Genomic DNA, 25,426 nt, shown 5'->3' on the forward strand with positions numbered 1-25,426 from the left:
CTAATATGTTATTATCCTGCGCGCTGCTGCATGTCTTTATATTAATAATTTGTTTGAAATTTAATTCGGAACAATAAAAGTTCTTTGTATCATTTAAACAATTTCACTGTTGTACGTCTGTTTTTTTATTTTTTTTATTTTTTTATTAATCGATATAACCATTATCATTGACAAGTTCTAATTATTTTTAATTAAGCAGGTTAAAATTTAGGTAAGAAAACGGTTGGAGTTTCTTGTTTTAATTATTATGGTAACAATTAATATTTGTTCGTTTTCCTAAATGTGGTTTAGTGGAACAATTACAAATTCAGTGAATAAAATATTCAATTATTTATATGTAGAATTAGGAAATTATTAAATTTATTTTACACGCTATCGACTGCTTTTGGCACGCTATTGGCTTTTTCATAATTAATTTTGCTCACCAAGGGAAAATGGAATGAAACGTTTCTTCAAAGTTCTACAAAATCTTTTTACAATGTCTAGTGAAAATTATAAAACTGTGTGTCGTTTGTGTTTAGCTAGCAATCTAACATTAATTTCAATTTTAGAACCTTTCCATGATTTTTCACAAATTATTGAAAAAGTTTCTGCATGTCTTCCTGTAAAAGTAAGTTATTTAATACTGTATTTTATCGTTCGTATACTTTTGTTTTTTTAAAAGTAATATTATGTTTACTTTTTACCTTTATTTTTATAGATAAGTAAAGAAGATCCATATTCGAAACAGATATGTGAAAAATGTATATTCAAACTTGAAGAGTTCAATGAATTTAGAAACAGTACAGTTAGATGCCAAAGAATATTGGAAAGTTGGGAAAGAAATGCTCGGTTAGCCAGACAACAAAAGGATAGTGGACAAAAGAATTTTAATGTAATGTTAAGTTTATTCATTAGTTTTTAAATGTTATCTTCAAAAAACAAGTTTTTTAAGTAGTCTAAATATTTTTACTAATCGTGTAAAAATCTTGGCCGTACAATCTTAATTGATGTTCAAATGAAAAAAAAGTAGTAGAACAAATTAGTTACGAACTTATTTTAATTTTATATATTTTTGCAATCTTATCTATTATCCGATTGTTAGAAATCTTAAGAGTGGTTTGTATGGTGGGTTTGTAATCTAGAATAAGATTCTAGATTAAATGGCTAATCTTTTTTTTAAGAAACTAACCTACCTATTTCTTTTACTGAGAATTATATGCCTTAATTGCTTCCTTATTTTTTTTAGCGTTCCTCAGAATCATCTGATACTTGTAATGAAGAAGAAATAGAAGATCATGGGCTGATTGGTTCAGTTACTGAAGGATCTGAAGAAGAAAGCGACGAAGAAGAACAAGAAGATATCAGACCTATAGAAATTGTTACAGTAACTTCGGAAATTGCTAGTAGAGAATCAGAAAGACCAGTTAATTCAAATAAACTACCAACAGGGAACGAAATAGCTTCAAATTCTCAAAATACCTCTACATCTTTTCCTCCAGGAAATGCTTTGGACAGGTAATTATTTAGCTTTAAAAAATAAAAATACATAATGAAGTGTCTGGAATAGTTGAGGAGAATGATACTAACAAAGTACAGTTAGTTTTCTTAAATTATTCTGTATTCAGAAACACTGGTTCTAAAGAGACGGTTTCTAGCAATACAAATACACTACCTTTTTACTATGATCTTTCACTAATCTCCATTGATTTTATTTAAAGTTGCAATTACTTGATCTCATTTCAGAAAGCCCTATACTTATTAAGTTCTTCACTAGACTACCTTCTCATCGAAGCCATTGACTTATTGATATATTTGCTTAGACGAACGGTCCATTTTCATCAGTTTTTACCTTTAACAAACCTGCAGTTTCGGCGAATTTCAGAATTGATGCTAGAGATACTCGTAGTTCGAACCCCGCTTGAAATCCAATTCAAGCTTTCGAATAGAAGGCCAACTAGGAATATACCCACCTTTTCCCACTCTTTCTACAAAGTGGATCCTTTGCAATGCCCATAATGTATGAAAATTCTTAACAAGCCAATACTCTTAACAAAAGTAATCCTGGTCTAATTTCAGTCGCTGCTAAGGAAATTGCTAAGGAAGTGTTCTGGGATATCCTGTGCCTCCAGATACACTTCGCAGTGATTTGACCTCATTATATTCACTATCTTAGTAGGTTACTAATTGTACTTTGTCGTCTGATGAATTTATATCATTTTGATAAACTATAACAATATATCTGTATCTTTTCATTAATAAATGTGGTAGCATATCTGCATTTTCTTGGGTCATTGCTTGGATCTTGATTTTTCGTTCTCACATCCAAAAAAAAAAAAAATTTTCAAAAATGCGATGAATTAACTAAAATAACTTAGGATAAGTACAAATAAACGGAGTGAGCGACATAAAGATACGAATGGTTCACGTAATGATCCGAAATGTGCAACTATGATCTAAGTATACTCGCATGCAGTATACTTTAAAATTATCTTCGATAAGCTGACTTTTAATTTACAGAAAACATAGAAACCAAATTGTAATTTAAATAGCAATATTCCCCATTCTCTTTAGGCGAAGAGGATTAGTAAACTGCGAATACAACAAAAACAAAAAAATGTCCTTAGCTGTGGAAGAAGAAGAAGGAGGAAAACTTGAAAGAATCAAATGTGAAGATTGTGGCCAACAATTTAAGACACTCTTAAATTTAAGAAAACATGTAAAAGAATTACATTCAAATTTTGTGTGCAGTGAATGTGGTGCTAAATTCACTTGCACAAGATATTTGGCCAGACATGAAGCCCGGCATGTAGCTAAAGCTTCAATCCCATGCAATTTATGCAATAAATTGTTTATAAACAATTCTGAGCTGAAAGAGCACCAGAAGTCGCACAAAATTGGCGAACCAGTGACATGTTCATTGTGCGGATATGTAACTTTGTATAAATCGAATCTCTCCAGACATTTGAAAAGACATAACAAAGATTATACAGTATTTTGTGAACAGTGTGGCGATGGTTGTTTTAATAAAGATGAACTATATACGCATCAGATTAAAAAACATGGTGCAATACCTTATTATTGTACAGTCTGTACGAAAACGTTTACAAGTCGTGGTTGTCTGAATGAACATAACAAGGCATCTCATTGGACAACTACTAAAGATTTTCTCTGTAAAACTTGTGGGAAAGCTTTTAAAACTAAAACCGCCTCTAATCGTCACATGAAAGTGCATTTAGGATTGAAATTCTGTTGCAGTCTATGCAGTAAAGCGGTTAACTCTGCATATTCACTTAAAAAACATATGAAAGCTCATTCTGGTGAGAAAAATGTTGTCTGCTATGTCTGTGGTAAAACATTCGTAGATAATAGATATATGGCCGCACATCTACGGTCCCATACTGGAGAACGGCCCTATGTATGCAATGAATGTGGAAAACGATTTACTCAGGCTACGACATTGAAAGTGCACATGAGGTACCATACTGGACAACGTCCATACGTTTGTCAGATTTGTGGTGCTGGTTTTGTCACCAATACTTTACGTTCAAATCATGTTAAACATCATAACAAATCTAATAATAGTAATAACGCATAGGTTCGGACAATTTGAATTGTCTTTTAATGGGGACTGAAGTTGCTTTAAAAGCCAATCGATTGCGTCATAATGATCTATTCTGGCCCCATAAATATCAGTGCCTCCATAGAATATAGACGTCAGTGAAAAATGTGTCAGTGAGAGAGAATGTGTAGATTAACTCGAGTTGGCCTGCAGGTACGCTAAATTCTATTAGTTGCCTACATCAACTACCTCTACAGGTCCTAGGTGCATTATTTGAGCTCGGAATATCCGTTTAGTTAGCCTGGGATATGCGCAGGACTTCAAGATTATTTCCCTGCGGGGGAGAAGCTGTAATCTCATGTTTTATTAAACTTCTAGTTCTTTAGTGATTACAACCTTCACTGCTAAAGTTAAAGGAATTTAAGGTATATTTCCTTCAATTTTTTTTATTTTTTTTTTTGTTAATTCTAAGATAAGTTTTCTTGTGGGAAGAAAATGTGAGATTCGGTCTAAGTGGATAAAATTAAAACCTTCGCCTACGTTTTGATAATTTTAACAGTGCACCAAATTATTGTTTTTGATCTGCCAATAAATGTAGTTTGAGTTTAAGATAACCGAATTTTTATTTTCATCCATAATTAATTGACAAGAATAGGATTGAGAATTGAGATTGATTAGAATGCGTTAAAACTTGTGAAATTTAAATTCTTGAATGAATAAATTGAATCATTCTCAGATAATGGATGAAAAACCAAAACCAAACTTCCGAAATCGCAAAGCGATGAATAAACTCAACTATAATCTAGCATTGCCCTCTCTAAACACATTTTCATCAGCTTAAAATTATATTAAATTTGAGTAATCTTTAATAGTGTAAATACAGTATCGGGAATTTATTGTATCCCAAAATGATTCACAACAACTGCGTTCACAATTGTACACACTACGGTCGCGTAAAGGAAGGGGACCGTTGGCATAAGCATTCCTGGAATACGAACTCTGAAAAGGAAAATGTAAGGGTTGAATTTACGATGTGCTGGAGTCAATTACGGACAGTGGTATTTTGAATAAGAACTACCTAAATCGAGAATAATGGGTTCGCATCTGTCAAAGGTAGTTTGATCCCTCTTTCCGATTTTTTTTTTTTATACATTCATCTCAATTATTAATAATGTCAACAATTTTAATTAAGGATTGTCAATGTATGTACATGTCGATCATGTATACATAGTTTTTAATTCATTTTTTATAGTTTAAAGATATTCCCCTGGTAGAAGGCAGAAAGTTTGGAAATGGCACAGTTTCTATTAATAAAAATAGAAACTTAGAAAAATTGCTGTGAACGAAATCGATAAAAAAAAATTTTTTTTCGCATTTACTAAGATATTAGGTTATTTTAAGTTATTTTACGTAATAGTGAAAACACCCACTTTTCCGGTATATAAAGGTATTTATTGATTTAAATTATTCTAGAATAAGAAAAGTTATCATAATAGGCCATTGAAAAAACATACCTTTATTTTTGCTATTCCATAATTTCCCTGTATATTGTTGTAGTCCAGAAATGGTCAACTCGTTTGGATTCACTGCACCAGTTATTGAAGGAACCGTAGTAAAGATCAAAGAAGAATTGGATAGTGAAGAAGAAATGAAAGGGGAAGAAATTTTAGAAAATACTCCATCATTTTTTAAAAAAAGAGCAAATAATAATGATGATCCATTACCAAAAAAATCTAAAAATTCCTACGACAGGAAATATTGGCGCTTTAGAAAATGGTGTGAAATTAAAGATGTGAAAAATATTACAGAAAATGTATTATTAGATTATTTTAATGAAATATCAAAAACATTCAAGTATTCTACATTATGGTCAACTTATTCTATGCTGAAATCAACACTGAATACCTATCATAATATTGATATCAGTAATTTTAATAGACTTAAGAACTATATTAAAAGACAAGCTGCTGGCTACAAAGCAAAGAAAACCCAAGTCTTTACTCATGATGATATCAAAAAATTCTTGACTGAGGCTAGTGATGATAGATACTTGGCGTGGAAGGTAAGGGGTACTTTCTTAGTTTATTAAATAGCTTTTATTTTCTCTTATTGCGGTCAATAAAGAGAATCTCGTAAGATTTATCCGGAAATATATGATGTTTTCTGGGCTATCAATATCCCCAGAAGAAAAATAGTTACTTAGTTTAAACCCTGTTCAACCGATATGAGCAGAAATATTACCTTGACACTATTGAGCTAACAGTTCCATTCTGACAGAATAAAAGAAAAGGGATATTCGCTACTTCATCACCATCTTAATATATCGACTCCACAGCACAGAGTTGAAGTTTCTTATCACCAGTTGCTTTCCCTTATTTCCAATGCTTGATTCAGAGAAAATGCACCTTGATTTAGAGTACAGATCGTGTTTGCCAATCTTCTCCAATCTGAAAAGGGATTGCACGGGCCTCACACACCATTCGCTTTGTAAATTCCAGTCTTCCTTTCATACATGTTCTCAACATGTATGAAATTTCCTCCAATGTAGCAAGCTGTTGGTAGACGACAAATTGTAACTTATATAAAACCTCGTAACCCACTTTCAACCCCATTACCTACTTCAATAATATTAGAAAAACAAAAAAAAATAGTATAAAGTTTTTTAAAAAAAAACTACAACTATGAGTAATCGCAGTAAGAGAAAGTTCAAGTTTTTTACACCTATTATTTCTCACTCTTTTTAACTAATAATTTTTTTTCTTTCCAAATAGGTTGCGTTAATTGTCGGAGTAGCTGGTGCTTGTAGCTGTATTGAGCTTTTAAATATAAAAATTGATGACATCCAAGAATGTGGGGACATTCTTATAGGTCAAATACTTAACACAAAGCACAATACAGAAAGAACATTCATACTTTCGGATCAGATTTCAGGTGTAAATATCAAAGATCTATATAAAAAGTACGTAGCACTTAGACCATCAGGTGTGCCACATCAACGGCTATTTATCAGCTATAGAAATAGTAAATGCACTGTCCAACCAATTGGTATCAATACATTGGCCAAAATTCCATCATATATTGCTCAATACCTGAAATTACCTAATCCAGAAGGTTACAGTGGTCATTGCTTTCGAAGTACTGCCTCAAAGTTATTGGCTAGTGAAGTTAATGGTGATCTATTTAGATTAAAACATCTTGGGAGATGGAAGAGAAGTTTAAGACAGGAAGAAGAAAGTTAATTTTTCACAAGGCACAATTAATAAGGAGAACTAGAAACAGATTAAAAATTAAACATTGAGGACAAAATAAGCAGAAATTAAGATGCCACGAATAGTTAATTATTGAAAGAACTGCACATAATGAGAGTAATGGTGCTTTATATATTGAATATTAGAATTTAATGTAAATATTATTACAATTAAAAACCTCAGAATTCGCACCTTTTTAAAGAAAAGCTCAAACTTAGTGTTTCGAATTACTCCTATTTCTATTCAGTTCACGATTTCTCAAAAATGGCTCCAACTATATAATGGAAGCCTCAGGTTGTTGTCGGGTAAACTGAAGATAATGTGGTTACATCCACAGTGTTGGGCAATATCGTTGATTTTATACGTGGTAGTTCGCATTTTTATTTGAAACTCTGATCGGTTTCGGGCCTTGTTCGATCAACAGAGTCTGTTTCGTGAAGAGTGAATCAGTTGCCGTCTCGCCTTACACATGCTGACTGAGTGAGGAAGGTTATATAGTGTGTATGTGGGAGGTTCAAAATGTTTATGAATCGCAAAATATTTTGCAAAAATAATTAAATAAAATTAATGAAATCTAGTACTTGTTTAAGAGTTCTGCACGATTATTGCATTTGTAATTTTTTTACAATTATAAATGGAGTTGTATTTTTCAGAGGGGGGCGGGAGGGCGGTGAAAATTTAAATAGAAAACACAATTATATTTCATTTGTTCTGGGAAATAATTTTTGGTAAATAAAATATGTATCTAATCTCCTAGGTGTCAGGTTAAGAAAAATAAATCGAAAATCCATAAAAAAAAAAGAACGCTTTTTATAGTATACTTTTTTTTTGCAATTCCCTCGAAAACGAAATTAATGACTTTTCCTAAACATACACCTTCGTATATATGTTTTTTCAGTAAATCCTCGAATAGAATGGGTTGAATTTAGAATCTCTTTTTTCACAATAACATTTCAATATACCAGCCATTCTTCATTAAGAATTATTTCCAAATCCAAGCAAAATGCAGATCTGTATTTTTTTCCTCTTCTGAAGACAACAATGTAATTTCCTTGAGGCAAATGTAGGATTTCGGCCCCTTATCCCTGTGGAATGGGCTTGAATTCTGGTTTTGAAAAGGGAGAATGTGGGGTATTTTATCTGCCCGACTTTGAATGTTACAGTTATTTGAGGAATACATTCTGAAAATAAATTAAGAAATAAAATGTTTCACTTTTCTTTGCTTTTTTTTTTATAATTCTAACCAGTTTTGGAATTACATTCATCTTCTGATGTTGATTTCAAGGGTTTGGTGTACACAACTCTTGTGAACCTAACGCTGATCATGGATGAAAATCTAAAACTAGTCAGAGCCAAACAAAATGAGAATCCCGTGTCTGATAAATTAAATATCAGAAGAATATTAATTTTTAATTTATTATCTAATCTTTTTCTTAAATTTTTTATTTATTGCAAAAACGCTATTCATCTTAGTTTGCTCTGCAGAATTATTACTCATTTTTATTTAGTTTTTAGAAACTTCTACGGTAGAAAAATACTCATTATATATATTTATAAAGTTTTTGTCTTAATTTTCCAAATATAATTTGAGATTTATATTACTTTTTTTTAGATTTAAGATTGCCTAATAGATATTTATTTTTCCAATTCAAAGAAACTGAAAATAATTAGAGCACTTTTATCTGTGATTTTTCAAATTGTTTTATAAAATTTAAGTATTATTTTCATTAAAAGACATGTTCTTTTGTATAAGTATTTTTATTTATTTTTTAACCTTTATTAATATTTTTATCATGTTGTATAAGTTGGCCACGAAAAGGTGTTCCCTTCCATCCAATATGATAATTTTAGTGGAAGTTTAGTTAAGTAGGTATGCTTACCTTTTGAATGGTCAAAAACATAATAAAAGCCCATTTCGTTTTCTTAGAGCACCTGAATTCTATGCCACTTGATTTGAGAGCAGATGAGAATCTTATTTTCTCTATACGCTCACATTGTTATGAGCAGATGAGAATCTTATTTTCTCTATACGCTCACATTGTTATATGCACATCATTTCGTCGACAGAAATATTGTTTTCCTAAATGAAGTTGGAGGTTTCCTTGAGATCATTAAATTTTTTTAGAAACTACGTCAAATCAACAAAGAAACTGGTATTAACGTTCTAATCTATAAATATCGTTCAGATAAAACGTTCTGTGTGATATTTGTAATAAAATTGTCACATCTAGGCAATCGTTAAATCGTAAAATATAAATCATTAGGCTTGCCGAAAGAATTAACCAAAGGGATCACTTACTTTCTAGAAGAAAAGGAAAAGAATGGTAATCTTCATAGACTCACAGACGATAACTGGGCCTACGACCGTGTCAGTGAACAACACTTTTGAAATACAAGGACTTCATAAGCGATCTTACAGTGGAGTATAGGTAGTTTTACCCTGGATTCCAGGATGTATCAGTTTAAGAAAAAGGGAAGACCGGCAATCCAATTAAGACCCTCAGAAGCTTTAGCCACAATAGAAAAGCGATAAAGAGTAGTTGCAAATGGGATGCGACGTAAACAACCTCCTTTAAATTAGATTGGACATTAAAAAAAAAGAATATCCTATTCACATTTTTAACTACTAGAAATTTTAGTAAAGTTCAATGTAAAAGAACCTATCGTCACAAATATTTTAAATAATTTTATTAAAGTCTTGATTAAATTAATTTCTTACACATTAAATATATTGAATGCATTTATATTTGAACCTCAAAATAATTTTTGAAACATCTAATACAGTAAATTAAATTCCTTTTTATAGGTATCCGGAAAATGAAAACATCCAAACTGATACAACTCCAGTTGAAAGTACAAATTCGGCGATTGTTGCCGAAAATAAGACCACAAAATCACCAGAGAAAACTGTACAGTTAGCTGTTAAAATTAAAAAATCCAAGGAATACTTGTGCAAGGAATGTGGGAAAAAATTTAACAACAGAGAAAAATTCACCTCGCATACGGCCACACATTACAAAGTTTATAACTGCAGCGAATGTCCTTATAAGTCTAAATATGCCACCAACTTTAAGATACACATGATGAAACACAGTGGGCAGTTTCTAGTCAATTGTAAAGTTTGTAAAAAAGGTTATTATAGTATGCAATATTATAAAAGTCATTTTAGACTGAAACACAGTAAGGAAATTTCTACTTATAAATGCCATGATTGTGGTAAAATTTATGGTAGTAGACTTAGGTTAAAGCAACACTTAATAAGACATAAAATAGCAAATAGAGGACAAAGATATCAATGTGAAATATGTGGTAAACTTTGTCTATCCTATAAAGGTATGAAAACACATCTATTGATCGTACACGAAGGCAAACGTTTTACATGCGATATTTGTAATAAAATTGTCACATCTAGGCAATCATTAAAATATCACAAAATGCGACATAAACGTGAAAAAACGCACGTTTGTGATGTTTGTGGTAAAGGTTTTGTTGGACAAAGTAATTTATTAGTTCATAAAAGGGTACATACAGGTGATCGTCCCTATAAATGCAATTTGTGTGATCGCAGTTTTACACAGAATATCACATTGATTGTACACAAAAGACAGCATAGCGGTGAACGGCCATTTCGGTGTAACTTTTGTGATAAAAGATATGTTTGTAATTCGAATTTAAATCGACATAAGAAAACTCACAAATCTTAATTTTGTGCACTAGTTTGAGATAGATAAAGTATTACGTATTGATCGTAATACTACAAGACATTAATGGATTTAAACCGAAAAGTCCCAAAAACAAAAAAAGAAAAGAAGCTCTACCACCTGTGGATGTGTGGATATCATCGTCGCTTCTAAAACGCAAGCTCTTATCAGCTTTCATTACATTTAAATGTTTTTAACAATACGGAAACCTTGAGAGGTTCTCGAGAAAGAAATCATCTGAAATAACAGTTCAAGATACAGATCTTTCATTTGTATAAATGTAGGATAAAGTACACCATCACAAATACTCTTAGGGAACCACTCCTTCGAGGAAGTGAAGGGCACTCAGATGACTATCTCTTCGAGATACGCAGAAATAGTTTGAGATTTAAAAAGTACAATAGGCAAGCTTACATCATCAGTTGTCCCGCAGTGCGCTTTGAAAGTAACCTTACAAAATTGAAATAAATTATAGATACGAAAAGCTCAGCATTTATGTTAATAAATATTTCATGTTTCTGCTTCCTGCGATTTTTCATTTACACAGACAATTTTCTAACGACTTTTTTTGGTCAACTCAGCAGTCATTAAAACTGATTTTTCCTAAAGAAAACTCAAAATAGATTGTTTGACATGACCACAATACTAGCCTATTTAACAATTATTTCCTCATTTGCATTCGAACGTTAAGTTTACTTAGGTATTCTAAATTTAGAAAAAGAAATGCAAAATATCGAAATAGAAATAGTAATCAACAGAAATAGAATCCTATAGTTACCTAAAAGTTATTCATGTAAACAGAACCACCATTAAAGATGCGCTTTCATTTATATCCGTAATCTGTGATTTCGTTAAATTTTCTCATCAATAATTTTTTTGTGGGTAAGCACCGCTAATTTTTCATAGCAGGTGTTTGATGAATGAAGATAAGCGTCAATCTTTTTTTCTGTTCTAGTTAAATACAAAAAATAAATAAGTATATAAAATAAAAAGAAATATATTTCACAATTTTTACTAAAATTTCATGAAAACTGTAATAATTACCAAAATTATGTACAAAATATAGGAATTATATACCACTTTCCTCCCCATTCCCCACAAAAAAAATTTGTTTAAGTAATCCATTTTTTATAAACGTACATAAAAATCACGCAGGAAAATTTACTATCAGACCGAAGAAGAAAACACTTAAGAAATTTAAGTTTAAAATGTAAAGAAGATTGCAGAAATAGCGAGAAGAAACAGCCTATTAAAAAGGAGACTATTCTATACATTTTTTTTTTAATTGAATAATTTATAAATACACCTTTTTTATTATTATTATTATTATTTATACTGGTTATAAAATTTAACTAATTTAATCTATAAAAACTGTAGCCTCCAATATTTATTATTTTTCAAAAAGTTTACAATTAAATATAATACAAATGGATACGATCGATCTATGTCTCCTATTTTACGCGATAATAAATTTGATTTACTTGTACTTTCTTCTGAAAATTTAATTAAAAATTATTTTAAAGATTATAAATATTTGTAAAAATTGTTGTTCATTTCGTTTTCCGTTGTTTTTATCCTGGGTTTAATGATCTTGGTCAATTCATATAGTATATATTTTTTGTTTTGCTTCTTTTTTTTAATTTTTCCTAAAGAAGTCTCTTCAGAATAGTAACGATCACAGAGAGAGCCTATATGTATAATATTTTACAATCATAACGTACCGCTATACAACAAATATATAAATACTCAACTGGGCAGTGAATACAAAATAAATTACTTTTTCTATTTTCCTGTTTATAATATCTATAGAAACTCATTTAAGTTCTGTTATTGAGCTCTGTCAATTTCTAATGTAGGAACAGTAATTCCTGCAAAAGTATAAAAATAAAAATTACTCTTATTTTTACTAAATTTAAGAATGTAATTTTGGGGAGGAGTAATTGTTAACTGCATAATTGAAATGAAAATTGAATAGAATTATAATAGTCTGTGCTTTTGTAGAGCATTTATATTTTACCTTGCTTCATGTAAAATAAAATATAAGCATTCCTCAAATCTTCCTCCTGAGGTATTTTTTTGGCCACATAGCAATCATTGAAATAATGCCATACCCCTGTGTAAGGATGTTTAGTGTACGCAGTGTAATGGCCAGCAGTGACACCTGCAAAAATCAAAAAATATTTAATTTTAAATGCAATAAACAAGTTATTAGATGCTAATGTAAAAAGATGTAAAACTTAAGCCAAAGTGTCAGTTTTGAATATATATTTGCAACTTGTAGAATTTTGTACAAAAGTTAGAGAGACTGAATTTAACAAAAGATAACAAACAAACCCCATTTATGCAGATATAATGTGTAAATTAAATGGGAAGGTGTCCCTGTAATATTAGTCCCGGTTTTGTCCCACAGGAATGCCTAGATTCCTGTTAAAGAAGTGGCTATTCCACTTCCAACTACACAAAATAAAGTTACAATAAAATATTTTACCTCCAACATGGCACACTACCCCATATAAATCGTAAACTGAGGTATCAAATGTTAATCCACTTAATGGAAAATCTACTTTCTCATCTAACTTTGTGATTATACGATTATGGAAAACAAACCTGGAAATTAAATTTATCTTTAAAAGTATGTAATGTTTTGATTAAGTTTTTATAGTACAGGTAGTCCTCGACTTACAACGTTGATCCGTTCCTATGCGGCGTCGTAAACCGTTTTTTCGACCTAAGTCGGAACATACGTAAACTGTACCATATACAGTACAGTACTGTAAGCACTTAGCCTATCCTAACACAGTACCCTACATAATTATCAAAAAAACACAGTACGTTTAATTATGAAATGAAACAGTAATAAAAAACAGTAGTGTACTGTAATAAAAATTTCATACTACTGAACAGTACTGCACACCAAAACATGTACAGTAGTTCGCGGGTTTTTTCATAGTACATACTGTACTGTACTATAAATGGAAGTCGTAACCACGAAACGTCGTAACTCGAGACCATCGTAACCCGAGGACTACCTGTATTTCCATTGTAGAGAAAGCCATTTATGTCTCTTTATTCTTAAGATTTTGTTTATTTCTAGATACCACCATTATCAAAATTGAAAGTATGAAACCGTACACTCGGACTAGTTATTTCTAGATTTGCTTTAAATCTACATCTGAGCTGCAGTCTTTAACGTTGTATTCGTAAATAAATACGGTGATGATAAAATTTAAATAGTGCCGTTAACTATAAATTTATCTAATCCTTATTTCTGACCTCTTAATTTCTCTCGAACCGCTACCTTTACCTACAATGCCACCAAAAAATCTACGTGTTTGTGGGAGCACTTTTACCTTTTCATCTTTTCTTTGATCTGTTAAACTAATGTAGTCTGTATTCAAAACAACAAGTAACTAACTCTTGTTTATATTATACTTAAAGCTTTAGCCGACCAAAAGCTCTCTATCTGGAGATGAAAGATCGCTGTTAGAATAGTAAAGATTGTCACGACCGCGATTAAAGGCGCAAAAAAGGGAACAGAAGGCTCCCGTATCGTTAGTACGCTTTTAAAAGAAGTAGATAAGATTCTAAAGAGAACAAGAAGATGTCGATCGTCTTCTTTCGTTTTGGCACTTTGTATGGATTTCTCCGCTTCATTGTTATTAATCTAATATTGTGATATTTACATATTTTTTTACTTAAAAAAAGAAAAAAACATACAAAAAAAATGGTACCTTTTCAGATAGACAATCAAATAATCTGGATAACGCCAAACAGTTAGCGTTTTCGTTGCGCATCGATGTTCTAAACATTTTGGACAATACCACGGATTACTTTCATCCAACAATTCACTGAAATACAATATTACCAGTAGGAAATTTAAAAATATATTATGTATCATTCCAACTATGAATAGAAAAAGAAAAAGAAAACGAAAGTGATGTGTACATTCACACGGCTTTACCCTGAACGTTTTAATGCTTACATCTCTTGAAAATCGATCCAGAATCGTTATACTTCCTACTTACGTACTAGTAAACTAAAATTTACCTTTGACTGAATGCTCGTATACAATCATACAAGGAAATTGCGTTCTGTCGTACTTTAAGACTATGGGATACAGCGTTGTCTGTAGTTGGAGAATTATTAGCCAGTTCCACCGGTGCAGAAAATGCTACAGCCAAAGTGTCACTAGAATAGAGACTCACTTGGCCCTCGGTGGGTATATCACATCCACGGCAGTGCATGTTAAACATACAACGAGAACAATGGCTTCCCTGTAAATTAAATAATAAAAATAAATACTGATTAATAATGATATCAGCATACATGTTCATAATTTTAGCTGAATCTTATTCCTTTAAATTACTTTTCCATTAAAATAGCAATTCAAGTTTTACAAGAAATCTAATAAAAACAACATTTAACCCTTAAATCTAATTAAATCACAAGTCAGCGTTTGCTTTCGATGGCCCTTTTAGATTTGCTTAGGATCATCGAAGTTCAATGCAGTTATTTCCAGAGAAAAATCGATACAGAATCGTTAAACTTCCTATTAACGTAGCAGTAAACTAAAATTTACCTTTGACTGAATGCTCGTATACAATCGTACAAGGAAATTAAGGCGTGTAATGTTTTTAAACCGAATGAAAGAAATTTCAACAATGGAAAAAAAATAAAAATTGTAAATTAAAAAAGTCAATAAATATACATCTATCCAACATTAAACGAAAGAATTTCTTGTCACTGACAAGAAAACAAGTTGAAATAAATAAATTATAATATATAAATATTAACCACTTACCTGACCATCCACTGTAAGTAGTTTATAAGATTTGTCATACGGCACAACTTCCTTTACGGCCTGGTGTAGATTTTCAGCTGAAATACGATTAGGAAGCCGAAGTAATCTTGGGTGGCCAAAAAGTTTAACACCTTTTTCATTGTTATTGCCAACATTTGTAGAATCCATACGAAATACCACTGGCATGTTAACTGACCTACGAGTGTTAAAAATAAAAATAATATTGTAATTAATTAATTGCAATATTAAAAAAAAAATTGTTAAAAATCTAATGAAATATAAGAGAGCTTACCTAACAGTAAATTGTCTACCATTAACTATTGGTACCATTTCAGTTTCTGGATTAACATCTCTTCTGCATAATGGACATTCAAAACAGGTGCCTCTGGAATGTTGACACGCAGCCTGGAAATCAATTTTACTTTAAATAAGAAGTAAGATCAAATTGAAAATTAATAAAAATGATCTACAAGCGAAAGAAGTTGTAGATATACAGTGGGAGGTTTTGAAAACAATAAAAGGATAAATTCCAGTCAAATATCCGGATAAGTTACAAGAAGTTACAAATTAAAGTCAGAAATAGAACAAAACCGGCCAAACAATTCAGCCCCTTGTGAATAAAATGACGAAAGAAGTTCATATCATTGAGGTTTTAGTTAAACTGAAGTCATTGGAGAATTTAGTAGACTTGACTTTGAATTTACATGAAGAATGTACGCATTTAGTATCAATGAACTCTTTCGCTTCTTTCACGAAATCAAACATCTACGCCGCTAGTCCTACTTGATTTTTACATTTGTTAAAAACATTTCTTTCCTGGCAATAATGTGATCAAGACAATTTATGTGGCAAACCTTCACTCACCCGAAAGAGCATTAGGCAGCAACAGATGAACTCATAATTTTTTTAAAGGACGACAGAAGAAAACATAACTTCAAGGTCTTAGAAAAGGTGGAGGAACTTTTCTGCTTTGGCTCTTTAGGAAAAACAAAAAAACGGCTCTTTTCCTCACAATTTTTACATTCATTCCAGTAACATTTGTTTTCTTTAAAAAATAATACTTTTTCCTCTTAAATTTTAAAGTCATACAGGTTTTAAAAAAGTATTTACAGTTATGCAGGTTTCACATAGAATACAGGTACAGCCCACATGTTGGTTCATATTGCTGTGCTTATCTTCAAGACATATGGTACATCTAGTGTCAGTTAAATTATCTTCCCCCTGGAAAAAATAAATAAAATACAATAAATAAAAACTGTACAGAAGAAAAATAATAATAAAAACCTCTTTTAAATCTCACTAATTAACCTTAATGCCCTCAGATTTTGTTGCAGAATCGGCTGCGTCCGCAGTACTAATAATTTTAAAAGCATAAATAGTTCTATCTGTATCGTTAATGTTTCGAATAATACAATTGTCATCCTGGAAATATTCAAAAATTACAGACAAAAGCAAATTACTTTTGAACGTTAATAATTAAAAGTTCATTTTATGAATGTTGGAAAAAATTTTAATATCACTCACCAACAATTTAGCGATATGATGGTCCAATACTTCACCAATTAAAATTACATCATTATTATGCTGTGATGAATCGATTTTTTGCAATAACTGTTTTTTCAATGTACCCACATTATCATATTTGTTCACTTCTAATAAATATTGTATTGGTTCTTTCAGTGATTCAGAAACAAAGGTTACAGCTAAAAATTTTAATAACAATAATAATAATATACTGCATCTTTAAAGGCTAGAAGAGCTTGGATTTTGGTTAATGTAAGAAACAAACAGCAGAAATCAACATTACGTTATTACTGATTGGCTACTGATGATCATATTAATGTTACATTCTGCCAACTGGACGGGAAATTAAACGCATTCAATCTCCATAACAAGGAGGTCTTTAATAATCAACCATTTTTTTTTTTTAATATTCAGAAAAAGTCGCCTTGTAGTTGGGCGTTTGTCAAAATATAATTATAAAATAGTAAGTATTTTTTAGGAAAATGTGTAATAGTGAGTACAGAAATACGTACCAAATTTTTTCTTCATGGTATTTGGTAACGGTACTGAGAGATACATGAACGGTTCGTATGTGATTGAAACAAATTTACAATTAGAACATACCACCTGCAAATAAATGCAATATTTACTTATATCATTATCGCTTTGTCTTCTACTCGCAAGTAGATTATTAAAAATGTTTTTTTACCAAAATTTCACCGGAAATAATATGTTTTGATACATTTGATTACCATAAATCGGATTAGAGAATATTCCGTTGCATGTTTGTTTGGGGGCAGGGCATATCTAAACGAAATATCTCAAATACGAACAGTATGGAAAAGCAGGGAGCTTAATCTTCACATTATGTTTGGGTTTTTAAGGCTTAGACTTTAGTTAGTGAAAAATCAAGCACTGGAAGTTGAGGGTTTGATTCCAGCTTGCTGCACTTAAATTGTCTTTTCCAAACGATTCCTCTTAAGCACACATTTACACAAGAGAAGAGCGATTCAACAGGCGAAACAATTCTTCGCCGATCCAAAACTCACCGTGTGTAGGAAGGATTGAGGGCCCGGGTAGCTTTAGACTAGTCTAAAATTCACTTAATCAAAACATCGGCTTTTCAAAGAGCTTTTGTATGTGTGTATTTGCAATCCCCCGACCTAAAACCCAGACTGTATCAAATTAGCCATTTGCGATGTATTGATACTTACTTGAATATGTATTACTAAAGTATTGTCACGTTACTGAAGAAAGAGAATCAATTATTTTAAGTATTGGTATTGTATTGACAAATTACTCGGACCGAAGACTTGAAAAAAAGAAATTAAAAAGGGATCTGCTTTCATATTGGAAGCGATTCGTTAACTTCTAAAAAACAAACAAAAGTTAAAGATAAAAATACTATGTACATATTTCGTTCTGTATCTTAGAAGTGATTTTCTTTAAGTGCTAAAATCATGGTGGAACTTGCCTCGCTTGCCCAAAACTTGGGGAGGTCACCAATTAAAAGTATTCATAAAGTGAAATCAAAAAGTATTAATTACTTAAAGTAAAACGTTAATTCCAATGCATTTGTAAGAACGTATTATTTTCCAAGTTTACAACTAACTATCAGATGCAAAAACATGGATACTTAATTGTAATTTAATATTAACAAAAAACTTACGGTACTTTTAAATTGCCCTTGAAATGTATCTACAATAATGCTTCTATTCTCTGAAAGGTGCTTTTGCCAATGTAAATCAGCATCTGGTTCGCCGGTATTTTCGTATCTTATTTCACTTGCGTTGTTCGTTCCCGATGAGGAAGGTCCACATTCATTCCTTAACTCGTTCTTTATGGATTCTTTTCGTTCAGATTCCATTCTGAAACAAAAGGGTAACAGTATAGATTTATACTTCTTCTAGAAGCTTTCTAGTCAGAAATTACGACCCAAAATCGTGCCCGACTCCAAATCCTTTTGATAAGCACGGCTTTTGATATGCATCACTACACCTGGATTTGTCGGAAGCCTGTCTTTTTTACAACCTTTTGCCACAGATGTGACTATCCTCTGGATGCAGATTTTGAAGTAGTTGTAGAAAAAAATTCTCCAAAACTGCAGTGTGTGCGATCTTCGTAGCACCTGCCAAGCTCAGGCAGGTAAGTCTTTGAAAGCTTCAGCGATATGACCAACCCCTCTGTTTAGGTCTTCTAACTATCGCCCCAGAAAGAGAAAATTTAGAATGATTTGATAAATTAAGATCCACCACCACATTTGAAGTTAGAACTACTGGAAGAAAAATCCTTGTTATCAGAAAGTGATATCGTAAAGTGAGCCACAAACCTTTTATTCTTATCATCTGATAGTTTCTGTTGCCTTTCTGATTCCATTCTTTTATTCTTTTCTTCTGGTTCATCTGTGGGCGAATTTAATTTAACTCTTTTGAGATCAAGTCCTTCTTTTAGATTTGCTCCAGTGGCAAATTTTGTAAGAGTACTTTTACCACGTTTTCCGTGCACATTATTTTCATATAAATGAAATGTATTCACCGAGCGACCTTCCGTCCTTCTTCTTGGAATGTCAATTCTTGGATACTTCTCTGAATCAAATCTAGAATAAAATTTAAATAATTGAACAATTGTAACAATAAAAATTGATTTTTAAAGGGCGGAAAATTTTAAGATCAAAGATTGTTGCAAAAGATGCAGCTTGCAGTTTCTAGACACTTTATATCTTTTAAAAATTAATGATATATTTATCGTTCGCCAGGACCTTTAATACATATTTACCAATGACTCAACACAAAAACGAGTTCTGCTTAGTGGTACGTTTAAGCACTTTTTGACTTATCACCCAGATTCTTCTACAATGCTCCGCAAAAATCTTGTAACTAATCATCCTTTTCATCGCCTCCAGTGGATACTACTCAAGTTTAGAACCACTGGTCTTGGCTGACTTATAAAAGATTATTTCAGCCCCTGAATAATTGCAACAACCTAGTTGTCAGATTTTGAATACTCCTATCGACCTTCTCAACGAATCCCTGTTTTAGAATTAATCTCAACGATTAGGGCAATAATTAATAATAATATAAACTAACCTAATTTCATTATTTGCCTCCTCTTCAGTAACCATAACATTTACATTAGAAGTTTTTGCATTTTTTACAATATCTTCTAGACTAGATATTTTCGCTGTATCAGTATTATTTAATGAAATAATAGTATTAATTTTATCATTATTTGGATTATTATGTACCATCTGTTCATATACTGAATTTGTACAAATCTTATTTATCTTTGATGAGCATTCTTCAGAATTGTTTAAATCAGAGGTAGTTTTTTGTTTTGTTGGATTTAATTTTATATTTGATTTTTTTGTATTGTTGTCATATAATAAATCATTGATTATGTTGGTTTCATTAATTTTTGTAGGAATATAGAGGTAGTTGTTGAACTCGGCTCCTTCTGGTACATATTCCTCTACAGGTGCATTTTGCTGTATTGAAACAAAAATATATAAAATATATAACATACTTTCATTTTCATAGGATGTTGAATAAGTTAAAATGAGTTTGTCACCAAGATTGATTCCTAAACCTAAATCGCTTTATGTATCATACTTTTCTTAGACCTTACATCTAGTGAGCATTGTATAAATTATGGTTTATGTCGAACTAGAAATATCTACATTACGCCTTTGATTTCCTGTTGAAATAACATCTGTTACGAAAAAGAACCCATACTGTTAGTAGCAGTGAAACGAACCAATTATTCTACAAAAATTCATTTCACACCACTCTCACAGAATATAAAACATTTCTAACTATACAATGAAAATGTTTACATTTTGATCCATCAAATTTTGGAAGTTTATTTAAAGAAAGTAAACCTATGTACTTATGGTTGATTTATGACACATTTGGTTTATTCAGCTCATTGAACTCAAGATTTCTCTCTTTCTGGGTAAGAAAATTATTGGGATCACGTCAAATTTTCATTTTTTGAGTACATAAAAGTTTTTAGGCCTCAGTGACCGAAAATATTTAGTGTAAACGAACTATCTGAAAAACAAGAAACAACAGAAAGTCGAAATTCCATATTTTGATTTGATCCCTAAAGATGGACTCCATTATAAGTACGCCAGCGAAATTCTACAACTAGAGGATACCACTTTCAAGTTCGGGTTTTCTTCACTTTTTTGAGATTTTCACGAAAATGGCACAAAACAATTTTCCGATAACTTCGTGTATACAATACTTTCTTATAGGTGGTAAAATTTAATTCACTCACTTTTTTTTTATGAAAGGTAAGATTACACTTCTCTGTAAACAAACTCGAAGTATTTTGAAGATTTAAAGAAAATTCAAATGAGTTCTAAGCCAGAGAATTGTAGAACAAGCAAATCGAGTGACTGTGTTCTCACCAGAATCATAACAGTACTGAATACTTACTTTCAGAGAAGAACAAGGTAAATCTCTAGAATTATCTGAGAAAGGATTTCCTTTCTTTTTTGCTAAATTTAATTGTTCGTGTAAACCATCAAGTAATAATGCCAAAAATTCCTGACAATCGTGCTTAAAAAGAAACAAATATACACGTAAATAATTCATTCTAGTTTATAGTTCAATAAAAACAAAAACAAAGTTTAAGTAAATTATAAACAAAACTAAAAAAATACCTGTCTAAAATCACTGAATTGTGGAAACTGTGTAGAAATTGAATATCTGAATTTTGTGGGATGTAGTGACGTAAATCTACCAGACCATACATTTCTAATTAGATCTGCTATAGTTCCGGTGAGCGATAGACGATGCGGCGGCGAACTGCTGAGCAATGAGGAAACCAGAGGGGCAGTTGCTACAAGACATTGTACGCCTGCGCTCATGAAACAAGTATTGCCTAGATTTCGCAAACCGCACACTCCGGCTTCACCATTTTGATCTACTGAAAAATAGATAAAAAAAATGGAACTGTAACAATAGAAATGATTAGAAAAAAAAAAAGCGTAAAAGTGCAAGTGAGGAAATTTAACAAATTGAACAAAAATTAAAGTGTATTAATAAAAAATTAGAAAATCTTTTAAAAATAAAACCAATTACATATGACATTAATACTTTTCCTTTTTATATTAAATTGCTGGTAACACGGCTAAAATGTAGGTATTTTTCTCTGCACATATTCAACTGAAATTTATATATTTTTTTAATATACGCTCCAAACAAACATTATCAACTCTAAAGTTTATATTAACATCATGTTTTATTGCTTTCTTGAAAAAAAAAAAAAATTCAACGAAAATCATATGTTGAAGTTACTTAGCAAATTAACTGAAGATTTTTTGAAAAAACGATAAATTAACAATCCCGTCTTAATGAAACAAATATTTGATGTTATCATAGAATATACTTTAGTGATCATAAAAAAACTATTTCAAATTTCTGATGAACTATAAAAGTTAACATCAGCTAGTCTAAAAGAACTCAACGACCCTCAGAAGAGTTGCTACTTAGTGTGGTTAGCAAAATATAACAGCATCGATAATAATAATAATAATAATAATAATAATAATAGTAATAATAATAATAAAATAACTAGGTTCCAAATTTGAAGGGTAGCAATAAAAAAAACATGTTTTATATTGCTCTAGAAAAGTCTAAACTTCCTTAACAAACCCTATCTTCTCCAAAGTGGACTAACTAGCCATTACTTCAGCGACCTTACACCCGTAACTACTCATCCTGTAGAACTTCTGTAGTTCATTATGACGTATGTCCTCTCATATTCACATGTATATAATCTAGAATATGTTTCTTCAATGAACAAACACTGTCACGAATCACAATAGATATTTTAGGTTGCTATAGTTCTGCCTCTTCCTAAATAAAAACTTAAAAACCCAATCTAAACCAGATTTTTACCAAGTAAAGAAAGTATATTTGTGACTCAGAGTAGTACCTTTTGTTTAATAGCTGTACCGAGAGAAATTAGTCTTGGCTTTTTCATTCAATTGCATATTTTACAGAATGGCTTCCCAAACTAAGCTGCAATGAAAGACAGAAGAGCTCTTTGGGTAAAAAGATGGCGCAACTAAGTATTGCAAAGATTCAGCTCGATAACAATCTTTCGGTCAGGAATAAGTTTCAATTAAGAAAGGTACAAGTGGAAAATATGAGAATTAGCAAAACCAAATATGAGTCTTTATTATTCTCAAGATTCCCTTGTCTCTAATGAGAAGAAAGAAGTGGTAGAGGATCATAAAACTGCAGACATTACATTGAAAAGAAGCCAGGTTTCCACAATAACACATTTTCATCAGCCAATATTAAAAACTAAATAAAAAGAAATACTCTAGTTCACCATTAATATTCTAAATGCATAATTCTTTCTATAATCAAGAGAAGTGAAAACTAAGAAAAGTTTTAGTTTTTAACTCAATTAGCTAAATTAAACCATTACTTAGAGAACAATGAAATCCAACAATTATATAAACTCACATATATCCTCTTGATCTAAGTTTCTATTGACAGGAAGTAATCTCTCATCTTCAGAAAATGTGCCAGTATTAGCATCGTATTTCACACGAACGGCATTACTATCTGGAGGAGGAAGCGGAATGGCTAGATCGGAAAGTGGAGTAGCCGTGAAATCATCTGCAGTCCTGTAAAATAACTTTTTAAATTATCAAAATAATAATCAAATTCTTATCCAAAAAATTATTATTAGACAAATGTGGTGAATCATGTTAATTAAATAGGTTTTACTACTTAATAGTAGTAGATTAATTGAAAAACCGAACCCAAAAAATTAAGAAAAATCTTAACATTCATGACACTTACAGTGAGATATTTTCATTTTGGACACCTTTATTATAAATTAATAAAACGTTTGGTATAGAAAATGTAGAATAAAATCGATAATATTATGTATACCTAATCAATAATTTGTAGAGAAAGCTAAAATTAAATTAAACTTTTCTTAAAGTCTATTTGTTGATTTTTACCAAAAAATATCCGTATACATAATTCCACTTTCTCTAAATTGTACATAATAACGTGCAAGATACGATGCATCCCTCATTGTTAATAAAAAAATAACCCAAGTAATTATTGTATGTACAAAATATATTGTATTTGAAAGTAATTGTTCAAAAGTGAATAAAAAAAACAACAGCTCAGATACTGTGTTTGATTCCAACTGAACGCATTTGAGAAATTGGAAAGTACCGTCGCGGAAATGATAAATCTTAATAAGCAAAACTAATTTGGAACGAAACTGCTTTTGAAGAATGGGAGAAAATTGATACTGCATTTACCAAAAAAGGGTTCATTTAACTAACCATTTTTAAAGTTTCGTTACGTAAAAAAGTGACGACATACAAAATATTAGAGAAACTAAGCAATTAAAGAAGTTTTGTTCGGATAATTTTATAACTATGAATTGTTAGAATGTTCAATACATGTTCTAAAACATTTAAAAACTCAAAACCCATTTAATGTTACATTAATGTTATATTCTTCAACAATTACTCTTACTTGCGTATCAACTATCATTTTCAATCGCAACCCTTCATTTAACAGCAATAATTCTGATGTTAATGATGCTCTCTAAATTTTTGAGGGCTAATAAATCATTAAATAGTTATAAACTTTAAGAATAGTTATTAACCAAAAATTAAATTAAAACAAACCTTACCAAGAATTTTCTACACCCATATTAAAACTCCTAGTTGAACCTAAAGGAACTTTTGGCAAACTGTCGTATATATTGTCATTTAGTTCTAACTGATTCGGAATCTTGTTTTCCGAAGAAATTATACCTACATCACAGTTCATTAATTTCTAAGGTACAACAAGGTGTAAACACAATAATAAGAAACTATCTTTGAGTGATAAGAAACAATGTACACCAAGTTACACACATTGATGTGTATAAATTGATCATAGTTTAATGTTTTAATCTAACAACGAAATAATCACTAAAATTCGCTAACGATTACTTACACGTACATCAACACATTCGACCACATAAAACAGTAATAAAGAAATAGAAACCTCACTATAAAGCAAATGGAAAGTGTTGCCAACTTAAAAACTTTTTTACATAGGAGTGCTAATTTCCATAATTATCTTTTAAAATTTGTTTTTTTTTCATTCTTTTTAATTTATATTTATGAGAAAGAATTTTGTGGTATAAATTCAAAACCAATTATTCCTCAAACTCAATGGTCGTAATGAATAAATATTTATTTTGTAATTATTTAAAAATAATATTAAAAACGAGATTTTGTTTAAATTATACCAGTAATTAACCAGTTGTAGGGTTGTACGGTTCTATATTAGTATACAGAACGAAAAGATTTAGAAAAAAAAAATCATTGAATTATAATATGTAATTATTAATATCTCATTAAGGTATAGACGTGCTATAACGACTCACCCATGAACTTAAAAATGGAACCGATAAATTACTGGAGAACAAATATGATCGCTAAAACACATTTGATACATACATGAGTTCAGCCGAATAATGGTTTGGCGATTCGATAAGGCAGCTAAAACCAACATCATGTAAGGAAGACCAAACTAATAAACCTAACCTGGGATCTTTGTTGCTAGATAACGCGCTTATGCAAAAAGGTTAGAAA

The 25,426-nt window shown here is 30.9% G+C and overlaps 2 protein-coding genes and 1 long non-coding RNA gene across 12 annotated transcripts; 2 read left to right on the forward strand and 1 right to left on the reverse strand.

The window, feature by feature from the left end:
* The first annotated feature begins 5 nt into the window (after window positions 1-5).
* LOC141455021 (uncharacterized) lies at window positions 6-11,785 on the forward strand. Of its 3 annotated transcripts, XM_074129833.1 has the most exons (5): window positions 146-610; window positions 701-874; window positions 1,229-1,497; window positions 5,099-5,603; window positions 6,313-7,998. In XM_074129833.1, exons 1-5 carry the CDS (start codon window positions 440-442, stop codon window positions 6,778-6,780), a joined length of 1,587 nt encoding a protein of 528 aa, XP_073985934.1. In that variant the 5' UTR covers window positions 146-439; the 3' UTR covers window positions 6,781-7,998. The 3 variants fall into 3 exon arrangements, with proteins under 3 accessions (XP_073985935.1, XP_073985932.1, XP_073985934.1); XM_074129834.1 differs by lacking the exons at window positions 5,099-5,603; window positions 6,313-7,998 and adding an exon at window positions 9,596-11,785 and having other exon boundaries at window positions 6-610; XM_074129831.1 differs by lacking the exons at window positions 5,099-5,603; window positions 6,313-7,998 and adding an exon at window positions 2,554-3,966 and having other exon boundaries at window positions 9-610.
* Window positions 11,472-25,426, reverse strand: LOC141455016 (ubiquitin carboxyl-terminal hydrolase 15-like). Of its 8 annotated transcripts, XR_012459091.1 has the most exons (19): window positions 24,475-24,827; window positions 23,277-23,440; window positions 21,461-21,726; window positions 21,234-21,356; window positions 19,881-20,278; window positions 19,124-19,390; window positions 18,464-18,662; window positions 17,328-17,421; window positions 16,816-16,994; window positions 16,600-16,713; window positions 16,402-16,512; window positions 15,584-15,696; window positions 15,292-15,487; window positions 14,538-14,764; window positions 14,222-14,338; window positions 12,979-13,097; window positions 12,508-12,651; window positions 12,268-12,358; window positions 11,472-12,178 (listed from the first exon to the last, which is right to left on the reverse strand). XR_012459091.1 is itself a non-coding variant. In XM_074129815.1 (18 exons), coding segments are annotated over exons 1-18 (2,874 nt in total). In that variant the 5' UTR covers window positions 25,294-25,426; the 3' UTR covers window positions 11,472-12,317. The 8 variants fall into 8 exon arrangements, 7 of the variants coding, with proteins under 7 accessions (XP_073985916.1, XP_073985914.1, XP_073985913.1 ...); XM_074129815.1 differs by lacking the exon at window positions 24,475-24,827 and adding an exon at window positions 25,292-25,426 and having other exon boundaries at window positions 11,472-12,358; XM_074129813.1 differs by having other exon boundaries at window positions 11,472-12,358; window positions 21,461-21,723.
* On the forward strand, window positions 22,123-23,126 carry LOC141455025 (uncharacterized). Its single transcript, XR_012459101.1, has 2 exons — window positions 22,123-22,296; window positions 22,805-23,126. It is a non-coding gene; the product is annotated as an uncharacterized lncRNA (long non-coding RNA).

This window comes from Rhodnius prolixus, unplaced genomic scaffold (genome assembly GCF_049639745.1).
Source record: "Rhodnius prolixus isolate KJV_2025 unplaced genomic scaffold, Rpr scaffold_15, whole genome shotgun sequence".
NCBI lineage: Eukaryota > Metazoa > Arthropoda > Insecta > Hemiptera > Reduviidae > Rhodnius > Rhodnius prolixus.

Bases quoted from the DNA above. Each gene is read 5' to 3' on its own strand.
- LOC141455021 (XM_074129831.1), top strand. From the start codon at position 440: ATGAAACGTTTCTTCAAAGTTCTACAAAATCTTTTTACAATGTCTAGT. The intron at 611-700 runs GTAAGTTATTTA...TTATTTTTATAG, and splicing joins CTGCATGTCTTCCTGTAAAA to ATAAGTAAAGAAGATCCATA. The intron at 1,498-2,553 runs GTAATTATTTAG...CATTCTCTTTAG, and splicing joins CCAGGAAATGCTTTGGACAG to GCGAAGAGGATTAGTAAACT.
- LOC141455016 (XM_074129812.1), bottom strand. From the start codon at position 24,614: ATGAACTGTGATGTAGGTATAATTTCTTCGGAAAACAAGATTCCGAAT. The intron at 19,391-19,880 runs GTTAGTTTATAT...ATTTTATTCTAG, and splicing joins GAGGCAAATAATGAAATTAG to ATTTGATTCAGAGAAGTATC. The intron at 16,714-16,815 runs GTGAGTGATATT...GAATATTTCCAG, and splicing joins ATCATATCGCTAAATTGTTG to GATGACAATTGTATTATTCG.